Below are 14861 nucleotides of genomic sequence, written 5' to 3'. Positions count from 1 at the left end.
GTTGAAGCAGTCGATAGTGGTTGCAGGGCGGGTATGAACTCTGAATGGTTGGCGATCCGGGGTAGATAACGTTGGACGAGAGGAAGCTAAATAGTGATGGTTGCTCAGCTTCAAATCGATTCAATTCATCATCATCAACTCATTCAATACAATAACATCCATCTCATCCTACAATCACTCAAGTCTCAACATCTCATCTCAGCTGTCCATATCATACCGCATCTTCTCACACCTTCACAATGATCAAGGACAACGCTCCCACCATGCCCAACTGGAAGCGCCTCAGCGTTGGTGTCATCGGCGGCGGCATCGGTGGCATGTCAGTAGCAATTGCTCTCCGCCGCGCAGGCCACGACGTCACCATCTACGAGCGCTCAGACTTTGCCGGTGAAGTCGGCGCTTCAGTATCCTGCGCCGCCAACGGAACTCGCTGGCTGCACGAGTGGGACGTCGATGTCGCCAAGGGAGACCCCGTCGTTCTCAAGAAGCTGATCAACCGTGACTGGAAGACCGGCGAGCCTGTTAGTGTTTACGATCTCGATGACTACGAGAAGCGATGGGGTTTCGTATACAACATGTTTCACAGACAATACATGCATGCTATGTTGAAGGATACTGCTATGGGCGAGGGAGAGGGTACTCCCGCAAAGCTACTAGTCAACCACAAGTGCTCCGCTATCGACTTCCCCACAGGCACTATCACTTTTGAGAATGGTGTCACTGCCAAGCACGATCTTATCATTGGTGCTGATGGTATTGGCTCTGCTGTTCGAAAGATTCTCGGCATTAACCCTGAGAAGAAGCCCTCCGACCAGAGCTGCCTTCATTGCAACGTCACAACCGAAGAAGCCGTCAAGGCTGGTCTTGTCGACTACTCACAAAACAGTGCTCTCGAGTACTGGGGTGGTCAAGAAGGAAAGTGGGACAAGATCGTCCTCTCTCCTTGCAACGGTGGCAAGCTTCTCTCATACTACTGCTTCTTCCCCCGCGACCAGGGTGACTACACTACACAGGCCTGGGGATCTGAAGATCTCCCCACCGAGGATCTCCTCAAGCCTTATCCCGAGCTCGACCGCCAAGTCTTTGGACATCTCGCCATTGGAAAGGAGATCCAGCCCTGGCGTCTGTGGGTTCACCAGCCTTATCCCTACATCGCCAAGGAGAACGTTTGCCTTCTCGGAGATGCTGGTCACCCCATGATGCCTCATCAGTCTCAGGGTGCATGCATGGCCATTGAGGATGCTGCTGCTCTCGGTATCTTGTTCAGCAAGCGATATTTCAACGGTGATGTCAAGCAGGCTCTGTCTGTCTACGACAAGGTCCGCCTGCCCCGAGCTACCCGTGTCCAAGCTGCCGCTGCCAAGGCTGCCTACAACATTAATGAGCGAATTGGTAGGTCACTCGATACTTCATAGATTCGATTTATACTGACTTTCACAGGCTTCTCTGTTAACAAGAACATCTCTACATACAAGGTTGAGAACGAGAAGGAGGTCCTCACCATTGAGGAGATGAACACATATGACATGTACAGGGATATCGAGGAGAAGTTGGCCAAGGCACAAGGAGAGAAGTACGCTGGTGGCTTCCTCAACGGTCTGCCTCTGGGTCTTGAGCTGCCAAATGGTGTTATTGTCGGTGCATAAATGGGAAAAGAGGAGTTGGGGACATTTACATCTTAGCTTTGTTATAGTCGGTTTTCAAAATGTTAAATTGGTTCATTAACCTGTCGCCTTTATTCCCTTACACCTTATGTCTCCACCTCTGCTGCAGGCAGATCGGGGTGATAGCTACTTCGCACCAATACCCCAGACCATAAACCTTTCAAAAAACCCCTGGTCAAACCTTCGATCATATTAGTGGATGTCCGGGGGTGTTTGACACCCTTGCCGCCTTCCAAGCGTCTCTACTCTTCCCGTATCCGGCAAGATCCAGGGGTTTGCAACGGTTGGGATCTGCAATCTATCTCAAGTCCCCAGTGGCAGCAGCGGACTAGTCCGGGATTTGACTGGATTTCCTCTTGGTCAGGTACCCGCTGGTTAGTTTACACATCAGTACTCGTCTTCTCTTATCCGCGGTAATATGTGCAGGTTGTCAAGGGACAGTCTTATCCCTCGAGCCAGTATCCAGCCTCCTCATCTTCTTGACGCTCTCGTATCATAACACGCTACAGAAACGACATTGAAGGCCCCTGTCGATCTCGCTAGCCTCAGACACAATGATGTTGTGATCAGAACAGGTCAAAAGGCCTAGCAAGAAGCCAGTCTCTTATGTCGTTGAGATGAGGCTCGACCCCAGACTCGTTCTACTAGACAAGACATAACTGCCAGGCTCCAGCAGCCGGCGAACCGTCACATAATTCCAAATGCCTGCACCAGCTGTATATCATCGTTGAACAGTATTCTATTAAGTCTATTTCTTGTATGCTGCGGCAGCTCCAGTATCCTATCACACATTAGCATCATGTCTCTTGTCCGTAGCATCGAGGTCCTCACCAAATACACCTGGTAAAACTTGAGCCGATACTTCCCGTCAGCAGCCGTCTTCTCCAGCTCGGCCCTCCCAGCCCACTCAATCTCTGCCGAGCCGCCATTCTTCAGTTGCAAAGCCACTGAACCATGGAGCATGACCTCGTCTGAACCAGCGCCAAACGGGTACACCTTGCTGAGAGTGTGCTTCCGCGACGCAACAGCCTCCCACATTCCTTGTCTCAAAGTAGTGATTTCTACACCGTCAATTGCTGTCCATACACCTGACGAAAAGACTTACCAGCGTGACCTGACGCCTTCTTTGATGCGAGTACAAACGTCGCGTCCTTGGCAAACATGTCTACATACTTGTCCGTCTCCCCGGGAGTGTCGGAAACGGCATAAAAGGCCTGGAGGAACTGGATAACGTGCGGTTGAACCGATTGATCCGAGGGACTCTGCACAGAATACGACTGTTCCATTTTTGCGGTTTCTTTTCTGATCTTGTGATGATTCTGAATTGCGCTGTCTCAAAGCTTGTGCGTTGCAGTTTATCTCAATAATGTGTCGCTCCGTGACCCTGCTTCCGACTTCCGATAGTGGACTTCGGATCTTCCTTAGTGAGCGCTCCCACTGTAGTCAGTGTCTTGACGATCGTACCCCGCAGATTGATCGGACCGCGGGCAAATGCCGTTCCCTGTTAAGGTTTAGCATTGACGGTGCATTACCCGCTCGTCCAAACGGAATCAACGGAATTACGAGGCGGGTGCATTATCCGGAATGGGGTAATGCGGCCTCTATGGTTGTATTGTATGAAGTTGATAGTTATCAAGTTGAATATATATGTCCATGTTCAACTCCAGATAATAAAATATAATCATCATCAATTCACACTCTCACATCATCTTCCTCAAACACATATCTTATTCATCATGCTCGGCAAGGTTGCTCTTGAGGAAGCTTTCGCTCTCCCCCGTCACAAGGAGCGAACACGATGGTGGGCTGGCCTCTTTGCCATCGACCCTGATAAGCATGCTGCCGAGATCAACGATATCACAGAGCAGCGCATCAAGTACATGAACGAGCATGGTGTTGGATACACAATTCTTTCATACACTGCACCTGGTGTGCAAGATGTCTGGGATCCCAAGGAGGCTCAGGCACTAGCTGTCGAGGTTAACGACTATATCGCCGATGCTATCAAGGCTCACCCTGATCGTCTCGGTGCTTTTGCGTAAGTCATATGTCACATATTCGAGAACTTCACTAACAACTTCAGCACTCTCTCTATGCACGACCCCAAGGAAGCTGCTGAGGAGCTTCGAAGAGTTGTCACCAAGTACGGCTTCAAGGGTGCTCTTGTCAACGACACTCAACGAGCTGGTGCAGATGGAGACGACATGATCTTTTACGACGGCCCTGAGTGGGATGTCTTCTGGTCAACAGTTACAGACTTGGATGTCCCCTTCTACCTCCACCCCCGCAACCCCACAGGCTCCATCCACGAGAAGCTCTGGGCCAAGCGCAGCTGGCTCATTGGTCCTCCTCTGAGCTTCGCCCAAGGTGTCAGCCTTCACGCCCTGGGTATGGTTACCAACGGTGTCTTTGACAGACATCCCAAGCTCCAGATTGTTCTCGGCCATCTCGGCGAGCATATTCCCTTCGATATGTGGCGAATCAACCATTGGTTCGAGGATATCAAGAAGCCTCTTGGTCTGTCTTGCAAGCTGACTATCCGAGAATACTTTGCCCGCAACTTGTGGATCACCACCAGTGGACATTTCTCAACCTCGACACTACAGTTCTGCCTGGGAGAGGTTGGAGCCGATCGCATTCTGTTCTCTATCGATTATCCTTTCGAGAACTTTTCAGATGCTTGCACGTGGTATGATGGTCTGGCTATTAATGATGTTGATAAGAGAAAAATTGGAAAGGATAACGCTAAGAAGCTGTTTAAGCTTCCTCAGTTCTACCAGAGCGAGGATTAAAAGAATGAAGACAATGAAGTATATAAATGAATTAGAATAAGACAAATTTAAGCGTTTTGAAAACAGCTATTCCTGAGTGTCTTCGAGAGTATCCTTGGCCAATACTCACAATAGCAGTACTTTTGATTGGTAACGACTTGAATGTTACCAAAGACAGGTCTCAATTTACTATGAAGTTGAAAGGATAACTAGAGCGCAATTAAGATCAGATACCCAAGTCCTTTACGATCTCTCGTCCTTGCTTTCCATCATGTCATTTGGCAACAGAGCTGTTGTAATCACACAACCCAGCATAACACCACCAGCAAGATATAGCACGCTGTTGATATCTCCTTGCCCATTCTCACCCGTGCGTCCATACAGATGCTGTGCAATCAATGGACTCACGATACCAAACAATCGACCCCAAAATCCTGCAATGCCACAAGCCGTGCCACGGATTGGCGCAGGGAAAGCTTCAGGGGTCCAGCCATAAAGTACGGCGTTAAACATGGACTGGAAGAAATATTCCATAGTGAAGAGTCCTTCATTCTTGGCACGCGTATCGACTGTTGAGAAGAGGATGATTGAGATGCCCATTAGTGCAGCTGATAGTACCATTGTCCACTTGCGGCCAATAGCTGGGATGCGGTAGAGTGTTGCACCAAGAAGTACTCCGACGATACCGGGTGCATAGGTGTAGATGTAAGCGGCATAAGTCGATTTGAGACTCACGGATGCGGCACCGTTCTTTAGGGCCAGGATGCTAGGCAAGTAGAAGCCTAAATATGTGAGCAATGTTTTATCACGTTCACGCCTAACTTACCTGCAACAGTAAATCCCCAGTAGTCCATGATATACGTCAACCATACAAGAACTGTGAGACGAGTCATCTTGGGACTAGAAAACAGCATCTTGTATCTCGACAGCTCAAGCTTAGCCTTTTGAGACCATGCCATATTGAGTTGTTTTGTTCCCGCTCCCAAAGCAGGAGTTGCGCTATTACCACTTCCAAGAGAGCTATCATCTGCTTGAAGTGACTCAAATAGCTCAAGAGTGAGTCCGCACTGCTTCTTATTCACATTTGCCATATGTTGAAGCGTCTCAATCGCCTGGCTGTCGCGGCCGCGATAGATGAGATACTTGGGAGTCTCGCGGAAGTTAAACACGAAGAAGCGAAGGATGAAAACCGCGAGAGTGATGCCGCCAATCGTGAAGAGAAGATATCGCCATCCCATGTTGTCACCGCGGGAACAGCATGTCTCTCCTGCCTCGACATTGTTGCATGATACCAGAGGGTCAGGCTCGGAGAAGTTGGGGGAGCATGCGTAGACTGGGATGAATCCAAAGGCGATGGCACTGCAGAGGACGACTCCAATTGGTTGGAAGACGGACAAACAGGCCAAGAGGAAGCGTTTGTTCTGCAGAATGTTAATAAAAATACCTTTCGTGAGTTCGCTTGACATACCTGGGGAATAAACTCGAGAGTAATTGTCGTGTCGATTGGAATATTTCCTCCGACACCAAAGCCGACAAATGCTGTCAACACGAGAAAGGTCGTGTAATTATTGGATGCACCAAGACAAAGTCCGAATATCGACGAAATGAGACATGTCAAGTTGAACGCCCAGCGACGACCTAACAACTGTCAGCTGCTGCCTCACCCAAAGGAAGGGAATCTCCAGGTAGAGGACCTGTTGAGGCAAACGAGCCAAGAGCATCATACCAATAATATCCGCCAAAAACCCCCAAACAAAAGCCCCCGCCGTAAGCCCAGCATTAAAGCTCGTCGAGATATTCCCCGACTCGTTATCTCCAAAGCCCAACTCTTGCTGCAACGGTCCAAGCACGAGACCAAAAGCCTGGGCCCAGAGGAGATCAAGGAGATACCCGAAGCCGCAGAGACCCCAGATGTACCACTGGTATTTGCCCATTCCTTGGGCGTCGATCTCGCGGTTGATGAGGACGCATTTCTTCTCGTAGAGGGTTAGGCCATCGAGGTCGTGGAGGAGAGGGTTTCGGGAGCCGTAACCCTGTGCGTTTTCGACATGGGATGAGGGTAGAGTGTCACCGTCTACTTTGGACATTTCTTCTGAAGGAGACATGCTGGAGGTTGCCGTGATCGAGGGATGTATTTGCGTAACGTCACGTTTCAATTGCCGACAGTGGTGATGGAATGCGAAGATGAACAGTACGAGAATCTCGCCATCGCTATCTACTGTTTAAGAGATCTGCAATCTCATGTCACACACGTACAACTTTAATCAAGCCATCATTGGCCTACACTATCAGGATCGTTGATGTCATTCCGGGTTGGTGAGATGAGGCCCTGAAGATTCTGATTGGTCCGGAGCTTCTCCTCAGCCATGCAGTCATCATCTAAACCCGGTTGTATCCTTTGTATGTGTCGCGTTGGACCAAAGGCAGCAATTTAGGCTATCACGGGGCGAGCGGTACGAAAGCTAATCTGGTAATCGGTGGGTTGTTTCCGGTTTAGATCCGTTTCCAAGATGTAAATGTGACGACTCACATGTTGGTGGTCAAGGGTAGGCGATGATATTATCCAGTATCAGATGGATGCATACCATTGTTAGGTGTAGCTCACTAAACCATGTACAATGCTGTAAGTGATATGGAATGTGCATATTAAATAAAATAGAGATATATCTAGTAATTAGCAAGACCAAGTATCAGTGAACAATTTACATCCAAACTCAATATTCAGTATAAGAGGATAGTAGCAATGGAGTAACCGATCGAGCTGCGACCACGACAATGACTCTGATGTAGACCCTGGACCTATGTTTTATACGCATTAAAAGTATGGCAATAAAATAATAATCAAAACGACAGCAGACAAGATCAGAAATACAGTGCGCAATTGTTATAGCGGGTTGATCTGCGGGGTAGTTTGTGCCTTTAGCTACTTGGGAACCTCGCTACTAGACTTTATTAATGTATTTATAAAAGTCTAAACATATATAGAACGCAGTACAAAATACGAGAGCACTTTATCACGCTCAGGTAAAACAAAGTAAGACATACAGATGACTTTTAATAAGATCTCGGGTTAGCATTTGCAACCTTGCAATGACGTACGTGATACTTTTGTCAGCAGTAAAGTGGAAGAATCTCAGCGCAGGCCATCACTCATCCCGTGTACGCTGGATCAATCCATCTATTAGAAAAACATAATGACTGTGCCATACCACGAAGAACCGATCCATGAATGCCATGTTCATACAGCCAGCAGCGCGTCCTGATCAACGCGTCGCGCACGCGACACGACTCTGAATGCACATCGGATTTTATTAGTCACCGAGATCGATCTTCCCCACCAGATCGAGAAATCCGTGTCTCCAGAGATTAGCGTGGAGACAAGATCTATACTAACCCTACTCTAAGCTCAAATCGGTGCAACCAGACAAGGCTTCCGCGCGAGGCTGTCAATGGCCCACCTGAGTCATTGACGTCAGCAGCAAAGTCAAGCCCGTCATGACTTATTTTGTATCGTGCATTAATATCAATTTGTCCTTGCAGCAAACTCTTGGTCTGTTAAAGACTTGGGATAATTTTCTGGCGACTGATCTTGTCATCTATGTCTCAGGAACCTTTTAATACTGATATTGAGCACGACGGCGCTGCACTTATGGCTCAGAACGGAGATAAGAGTAAAGATGGGAGGAAGAAGGTTCTTGTTGTAGGTGCTGGAGCAGCTGGGTAAGTTGTTCAGCTCGTGAGCTTCTGAAGCATACTGATGAAGATAGCATGTCTACAGCTTACCACCTGTCGGAACATCCAGACAAATTTGATGTGACTCTGATCGATGCAGTTGACTACTGCGGCGGTCAAGCATTCTCCATTCCCATTGATAAAGAACGACATGGAGCTTCTTGGTGCAACCAAGGTGTCCAAGGAGGATCTTACATCTTTCATCATACTGTCACTATGTTCTCAAGGCAGGGCTATCACGCAGATCCGTGCAACCTTCACGTTTCCTTTGGCAAAGACGAGACCTTTTGGAACAACGTATTTCCAACTCAACTTCTTGTACGTCATGAGAAGGAAGTCCGTCGTCTGACGACTGTTCTCAAGTTCATGCGCTGGTTCGAGATCTTCTTCGCCCTGCTTCCGCTGAAGCTCGTCTTCAAGCTCTTTTTATTCTCTGAGGAATTCACCAACACGATCGCGCTGCCTATGACGGCTCTTTTCCTTGGGACTGGCAATGCTACGCCCGAAGTCCCTGCAATCATGTTTGAGAGATTGTGTACTTCACCGACTTACGGAATGTGGTATCCATCCGACAGAAACACTGTCATCAGCAACAAACCGCCCATGATTGTGTTCCCCAAATTCTCAGAGTTCTACGAGACTTGGAGGAAGGATCTTGTCTCTCGTGGAGTCACCGTCCGTCTTTCTACTGAGTTAACTGAGATTGTTCAGAGGAATAAGAAAGGCGTTGTCGTGAAGCTCAAGCCGAGAACTCCGATAACCGATCATCATAACCTCAACGGCGGAGATCCCGACGCACCCGTTGGTGAGGAAAAGTACGACGAGCTTGTGCTCTGCTGTCTTGCTGACACGGCAAAGAAAGTCCTCGGTAAGACCGCCAGCTGGAAAGAGAAGAAGGTCTTGGGTTCAGCAAAATTCAGCGACGACATCACGATCACTCATAATGATTCCGATTACATGAAGAAGCATTACGAGAACTTTTACCGCGACGATTTGGCTGTTGCTAACATCAACGGAACTGACCAATCGGATCGTCTGGCGTTTGCAAAGACAGAGTACCGACCCATGTACTACATCAAGATGTACCCAGAGGACAAGTCCAAGCTTGAAATGTGCTTCGACTGCACGAACTACCAGAGTCAATTCCCCGAAAAGGTTCCCTTCGAGCAGCATGTCTTCCAGACAATTTATCTCAACAAGGACCGGGACAGCAAGCTCTGGACTGATAATGAGATTGCCGAGGACAAGATCATCCGAAAGGACTGGTGGCATCAACTCTGTCACAGCTACACTCACTATTTGTTCGTCATTCCCTGGATGATGTTCCTCAACGCCAAGAATCACACTCGCTTCGCCGCTTCTTGGACTCTTGTCAACGCTCACGAAGTAGCCGTCATGTCTGGAATTGCGGCTGCAGTGGATCTAGGCGCCAACTACCCTGAAGACTTGGAGAATGACAAGTTTGCATTCTTGTGTTTCAGGCTTTACTACCTTCTTACATATGGAAAATGGTACAGGAGGCATTTTACGTCTAAGAAGTATTTAAAGTCCCAGACTACCGAGAGTCAGGCTGCTGCCGATGGGAAGAGTTGGGCTACTGGACTTTATGGAAGTGTTTACAAGGGACCTGGTGTTTCGGAGGTGGAGAGGAGTGCTTGGAGGGAGGATATCAAGAAGGGATCGAGTACTGGTAACTTGTCTTGAAGGACATTAGTAGAGTGTAGGCTTGAAATTGAACGAGATGAGCGATTTCATTGTTTGCATCAAATAATGGCAGTGAATCTACTCGCTAGTTGCAAATGCTATCACATGCAGTATCAAGCTAGCACGTGTTCCTCGTGTTGGGATTCGGATTTACTATGCTGTGCCCTATGTTTGCTTGGCAGGGGTATCTGTTGCATGTCCTATTGCGTGACTTTCGATGGCTTGCGACCCCGGACAATTTCGTTAATTACCTTCTCTTTCGTAAACTCTCATATAAAATTGCGCTAAGCTGTTCAAGACAGAGAGAGAAACTAGGCAGTCCAGTTTTCCAGTTAACTACTTCATTCTTGATTTATTCGCTCAACTCTCATCCATTTGACAGCGGCTGAATTCACGGCAAATGCACTCACATGTCGATCATAACACCGAATCGTGTATGCGCAAACCTTAATCATGGAAGGATTGAGGGGTTCTAGAAGACTGCTGCATTCACAGTAGTACTGTAGGGTATGATCATCCTCTAGGCCATAGAGTCTATGGCAATAAGCACTGCAGCCGGGGAGTAGAATCGGAGGAACTTTTGCCCCCCATGTCGGTTTACAAAAGGGAAGGTCAGATCCGAGGTAAGACTGACTAGGAACTAGTCCGAGGAAGCCGTCGCCTGTCATATTCACTATCTGGCTGCTATTCAAGACTATGTGCACTGGTCCGTCGCTGGTTGGCCGGAGCAGTCTGGGTATAAGCTTTGGAAGATTGCAGATCATGGTGGCACCAATCACTTGGAGATTCTCAGAAGAGCTAGACGCTCGCAATCCCCAATACGCCACCCTCGGTTGGGGGGAAGCTAGAGAGGTACCAGGGTTACTCCAAGTTGTCGAGCCTTGAAATTACTGACTTGCCACAAACAGCAGTTCGTTGATGTTGCAAGGTGAGATCCATGGTCGTCTGGCGCCACTGGCTTGCATGAGTAGTGATCTAGTTCAATTGAAGGTATACTCTATTTCGACATCTCGCCGGTTGACTACTCAGACATCTTACGACGAAGCTTCACTGCGGGACTTGATTTCAATGACTGTAATCAACTCTGCTATCATCAAAATGGGGCAAAAAGATATAAATCACTATCATCGCACGATCCATCGTTCATATCTAGGTTCGCAATCGCTGATGGATACCGGCAATCTAGGTGGATTCAACACGGGAAGGCCGCGCCTCTCAGCGTTCTCGTTATGGTCTTGAACGATAAATTGGGTGGTCAAGGCTGTGACACTAAGCAGCATGGGGTTAACCACCAAAAGTTGGAAATGGTCACATGGGGTCATCTGGTGCCGCTTATACTCGGAGAGAGGGGACTCGTGTCTTCAATAGGCTTCAATACTTTATTCAGCCCCTGGCGAGGACCCCAAGTTTTGCATCTTGTTCTCCCGTTGAAAGACGCTGGATAAGTCAGCGGATTCATTGGCAACCGGAAGCCCGGCACCAGCTTATCTGCGGGTATGTAAATACCTTCCTAAAGTGGTAGGTCGGGATTCCGTGGTGGTTGTGCGGGGCCAAGATTTGGAGCTATCAGCGATAGTGATACGTAGACAGGCCGTGATTTGCTGTCGAGGTTGCAGTGGTAATCCTGAGGAACTGTTCTAGAACAACCGCCCGCACGAGGGGAGGAAATGGCACCATAGCGCACTAGCTATGACCGTTTTTGCGACGTAACAGGAGTTTCGGCACAGATATGGTACACAGTCAGAACTTTGGTCTAGACCAAAAGAGGCTAATGCTCCTTTTACGAAGGACCCATCGCATGACCAGCCTGTCAAGTTCAAGTTTGGAGAGACTCTGGGGTAAAGAGGAGCTGAAGCTTTGCTTCGTTGGAGAAAGACTGTTCCCCCTTGCAAGTGACCGCTCGTCGGGGACGCCAACCCAATAGAAATGGCCCAGCAGGCTCTCCCTATCTGTAGAGCTCCAGCGCTATCTGGAACGGGGTGGCGCTGGACCCAACAAAAGGCCGTGGCGAGCCTGGGGCCATGTCCTTGATAAGAAGGTCGGTTGGTCGTATTTTTGTCTCCGTGTTGGTATGGTGGTCAGATTGTAAAGTCCAGAAGGATTGCTGATCGCTGACGGGTTGTCTTTACCAGTAGATTGGTCCACGCATGAAGCCTCAAGATATCTAAAACGAATGCAACGTGATCTAAATGTGTTGTACACATCGCCAAGATTGACAAGAGATGCCAAGTCGGCAGCCAAGATGCGCCCAGAGATGTCAAGGAAACACGGCGGCGACAATTGAGTTTGGGTGTGTGGCAACCAGGGTAAAACACGGTCGTCGCATTGGAATGTCTCGTTTTAATTGCAGAGACAGGGTTCTAGACCCCCCCTCCCCCCTTCTCGGGGGAGGAGATGATATCGAGAAAGAACCCCGCCGAGCCCATCACTTGCTAGCGTCGCAGTAAAGCTTATCTTAAGCTTGTTCAAAGCTGCCTAGCGTCGCTGGCGGGCTTGGCACATAAAGACACTGAGAGCCCAGGTTTGCGAAATGCTCTTGTTTTGTTTTTGAGACAGACATTCTATACTTCTCTTCTTCACTTTGACACTTTTTTACTGTAGCACAGTAGAAACGTTGCCCAGCATGTCTTCGTCACCGCACAAGGATGAGGTGAACTATGAGACGAAGGACGAGACTACGGTCACGGTACCTCACGATGAGGAGACGGGCACAACCTCGGGCGAGGGTCACCTCAAGCGTGATCTCCGCAGTCGACACATGCAGATGATTGCCATTGGAGGTGCCATCGGTGCTGGTCTGTTCGTCGGTTCTGGTAGTGCTCTTCACAAGGGAGGTCCCGCGTCGCTGGTAATTGGTGAGTAACGCCTAACAAGAACTGATACCGACGACCGATGCTAATTAATTCTCGCAGGCTGTAAGATACTCCCCCGCTCACTCGATGTCGCGCAATGACCAACACAATCTAGATCTCATCATCGGTGTCATGTTGCTCTGCACTAACCTGGCCCTCGCCGAGATGGCTGTTCTGTACCCCGTCAACGGTGCCTTCTACACCTACATTGTCCGCTTCGTCGATCCCTCTTGGGGCTTCGCCTGCGGTTGGGAATATGCTCTGTCCTGGCTCACGGTTCTCCCCTTCGAGTTGATCGCTGCGTCAAAGACCATTGAGTTCTGGCGCACTGACATCCACATGGTTCGTAGATCTGATCTGCCTTGGCGGCTTGGCGATTGGCCCCGTCGTCTTGGCATATGCACCTTGACGTTTTGACAGATTCGATTAGCTAACTTTGTCGCTAGGCTGTTTGGGTTACTGTCTTCCTTGTCGCTCTCACCATTGTTCAGATCTTTGGTGTTCGTGGTTACGGAGAGGGTGAGCACTCATCATCGTCTCCCCAGTGTCACCGCTAACGCGTCGCAGTCGAATTCGTCCTGTCCGCCATCAAGATCTGCGCTTGCTTGGGATTCATCATCCTCGGTATCATCATCAACTGTGGTGGTGTCGGTGATCAGGGCTACCTCGGTACCAAGTACTGGCACGACCCTGGTGCTTTCACCAACTTCAAGGGCTTCTGCGCTGTCTTCACCATTGCTGGTAGGTACCTCATACTTGTTTCACCATTACCATGACTGACAGCTCTAGCCTTTGCCTTTGGTGGTACTGAAATGGTTGGCCTCGCCGCCGCTGAGACTGCTAACCCCCGAAAGTCTGTCCCCACTGCTTCCAAGCAGGTCTTTTGGCGTATTGCTCTCTTCTACGTCATCAACCTCTTCATCGTTGGAACCATTCTCCGTTCTGATGATGAGCGTCTCCTCGGTGCTTCTGGCGCCAACACAAAGGCCTCGCCTTTCGTGCTCGCCATTCAAGATGCAAGCATCAAGGTTCTGCCCTCCATCTTCAACGCCGTCATCACCATCTCCGTCTTGTCCGTCGCCAACTCGTGTACCTTTGGTTCCACCCGTACCATGCAGGCTATGGCCATGCGTGGCCATGCCCCCAAGTTCCTGAACTACATTGATGGCAAGGGTCGTCCCATCTACTGTGTCATCATTCAGCTTGCTTTCGGTCTGCTGGCTTATGTCGGAGAGTCCAAGAAGGGCGGTACCATCTTTGACTGGCTTCTGGCTTTGTCCGGTCTTGCTTTCCTCTTCGTTTGGGGCACCATCTGCCTCGCTCACGCCCGTATGCGATCTGGTTTCAAGGCCCAAGGCATCGATCTCAACCTTGTTCCTTACAAGACTCCCTTCGGTGTTTGGGGCAGCTATCTCGGCGTCTTCCTCAACGTTATTGCTCTTGTTGCCACTTTCTACTCTTCGCTCTACGTAAGTTCAGTCTACCAAGATGAGATTCACTGTCGTACTAATATGACTCTAGGCTCCCGATGGCTCTCCTCCCAATGCTGAGGCTTTCTTCATGTCTTTCCTCGCTGGCCCCATCATTCTCGCCCTTTACCTTGGTTACAAGGTCTACTCTCGCGACTGGAAGTTGTACGTCAAGGCCATTGATATGGATCTCCAGACTGGCATTGTCCTCCTTGATGAGCCCGAGCATGAGATTCCTTGGACGTGGAAGACTGCGCCAAGACGCTTGCTCTCGGCTATTATCTAGATATCTTGGCAGAAATTGTCTTTAAATAGTTTGCTCCGGGGCACAGTAGTTTAAATCTCATTCAATATACCTCCGTCTTACTGTCCTCAATGTCATGTTACCCCAAATCTATCCGACCGGCAACAACGCAAGCGACCGAAGGGCTAGGATCGGCTATTATGTGAATCTTAATTCCAATCTTCCCCAGCTTTCCCCGCAGATCGACTCGTATTATTTCTCCTTTCGGATTCTTGCCTTACAGCCCTGCATTGCTACAGGCGCGCATATTTCGCAGTCTTACGTTTCATCAACCCATTTCCCCCCTTTAGCCTGAGTTGACAAGGTCGCCAAGCGCCTTCAGGCTAAAGGCAAACTGTCCCCATGGGGAAAAGCGAGGTTGGCAA

At 49.1% G+C, this 14861-nt stretch overlaps 6 protein-coding genes across 6 annotated transcripts; 4 read left to right on the top strand and 2 right to left on the bottom strand.

Annotated features, from left to right (window-relative positions):
- Positions 1–132: 132 nt before the first annotated feature.
- FOBCDRAFT_187064 (uncharacterized protein) lies at positions 133–1725 on the top strand. Its single transcript, XM_031189199.3, has 2 exons — positions 133–1392; positions 1441–1725. Exons 1-2 carry the CDS (start codon positions 240–242, stop codon positions 1644–1646), a joined length of 1359 nt encoding a protein of 452 aa, XP_031036464.2. The 5' UTR covers positions 133–239; the 3' UTR covers positions 1647–1725.
- A 660-nt stretch (positions 1726–2385) lies between these two features.
- On the bottom strand, positions 2386–3018 carry FOBCDRAFT_262913 (uncharacterized protein). Its single transcript, XM_031189200.3, has 3 exons — positions 2770–3018; positions 2496–2725; positions 2386–2445 (listed from the first exon to the last, which is right to left on the bottom strand). The coding sequence occupies exons 1-3, from the start codon at positions 2948–2950 to the stop codon at positions 2413–2415; spliced, it is 444 nt and encodes a 147-aa protein (XP_031036465.2). The 5' UTR covers positions 2951–3018; the 3' UTR covers positions 2386–2412.
- A 297-nt stretch (positions 3019–3315) lies between these two features.
- Positions 3316–4521, top strand: FOBCDRAFT_165508 (uncharacterized protein). The gene is made up of 2 exons (XM_031189201.3): positions 3316–3702; positions 3748–4521. Exons 1-2 carry the CDS (start codon positions 3401–3403, stop codon positions 4454–4456), a joined length of 1011 nt encoding a protein of 336 aa, XP_031036466.1. The 5' UTR covers positions 3316–3400; the 3' UTR covers positions 4457–4521.
- Positions 4522–4678: 157 nt separating this feature from the next.
- Positions 4679–6540, bottom strand: FOBCDRAFT_242312 (major facilitator superfamily domain-containing protein; the record flags this gene model as incomplete). The annotated part of the gene is made up of 4 exons (XM_059610475.1): positions 4679–5217; positions 5262–5856; positions 5904–5974; positions 6162–6540. The coding sequence occupies 4 exons, from the start codon at positions 6538–6540 to the stop codon at positions 4679–4681; spliced, it is 1584 nt and encodes a 527-aa protein (XP_059465545.1).
- Positions 6541–8033: 1493 nt separating this feature from the next.
- FOBCDRAFT_165506 (uncharacterized protein) lies at positions 8034–9935 on the top strand (the record flags this gene model as incomplete). The annotated part of the gene is made up of 2 exons (XM_031189203.3): positions 8034–8155; positions 8203–9935. The coding sequence occupies 2 exons, from the start codon at positions 8034–8036 to the stop codon at positions 9869–9871; spliced, it is 1791 nt and encodes a 596-aa protein (XP_031036468.2). The 3' UTR covers positions 9872–9935.
- A 2489-nt stretch (positions 9936–12424) lies between these two features.
- On the top strand, positions 12425–14568 carry FOBCDRAFT_228679 (amino acid permease/ SLC12A domain-containing protein). Its single transcript, XM_059609788.1, is given in 7 exon segments — positions 12425–12727; positions 12738–12739; positions 12839–13065; positions 13170–13242; positions 13291–13464; positions 13513–14192; positions 14245–14568. 7 exon segments carry the CDS (start codon positions 12495–12497, stop codon positions 14476–14478), a joined length of 1623 nt encoding a protein of 540 aa, XP_059465544.1. The 5' UTR covers positions 12425–12494; the 3' UTR covers positions 14479–14568.
- The last annotated feature ends 293 nt before the right edge of the window (positions 14569–14861 follow it).

This window comes from Fusarium oxysporum, chromosome VIII (assembly GCF_013085055.1).
Source record: "Fusarium oxysporum Fo47 chromosome VIII, complete sequence".
NCBI classification, from domain to species: domain Eukaryota; kingdom Fungi; phylum Ascomycota; class Sordariomycetes; order Hypocreales; family Nectriaceae; genus Fusarium; species Fusarium oxysporum.
The sequence above is the reverse complement of the archived record's forward strand: the minus strand, read 5'-3'. Positions and strand labels throughout refer to the sequence as shown.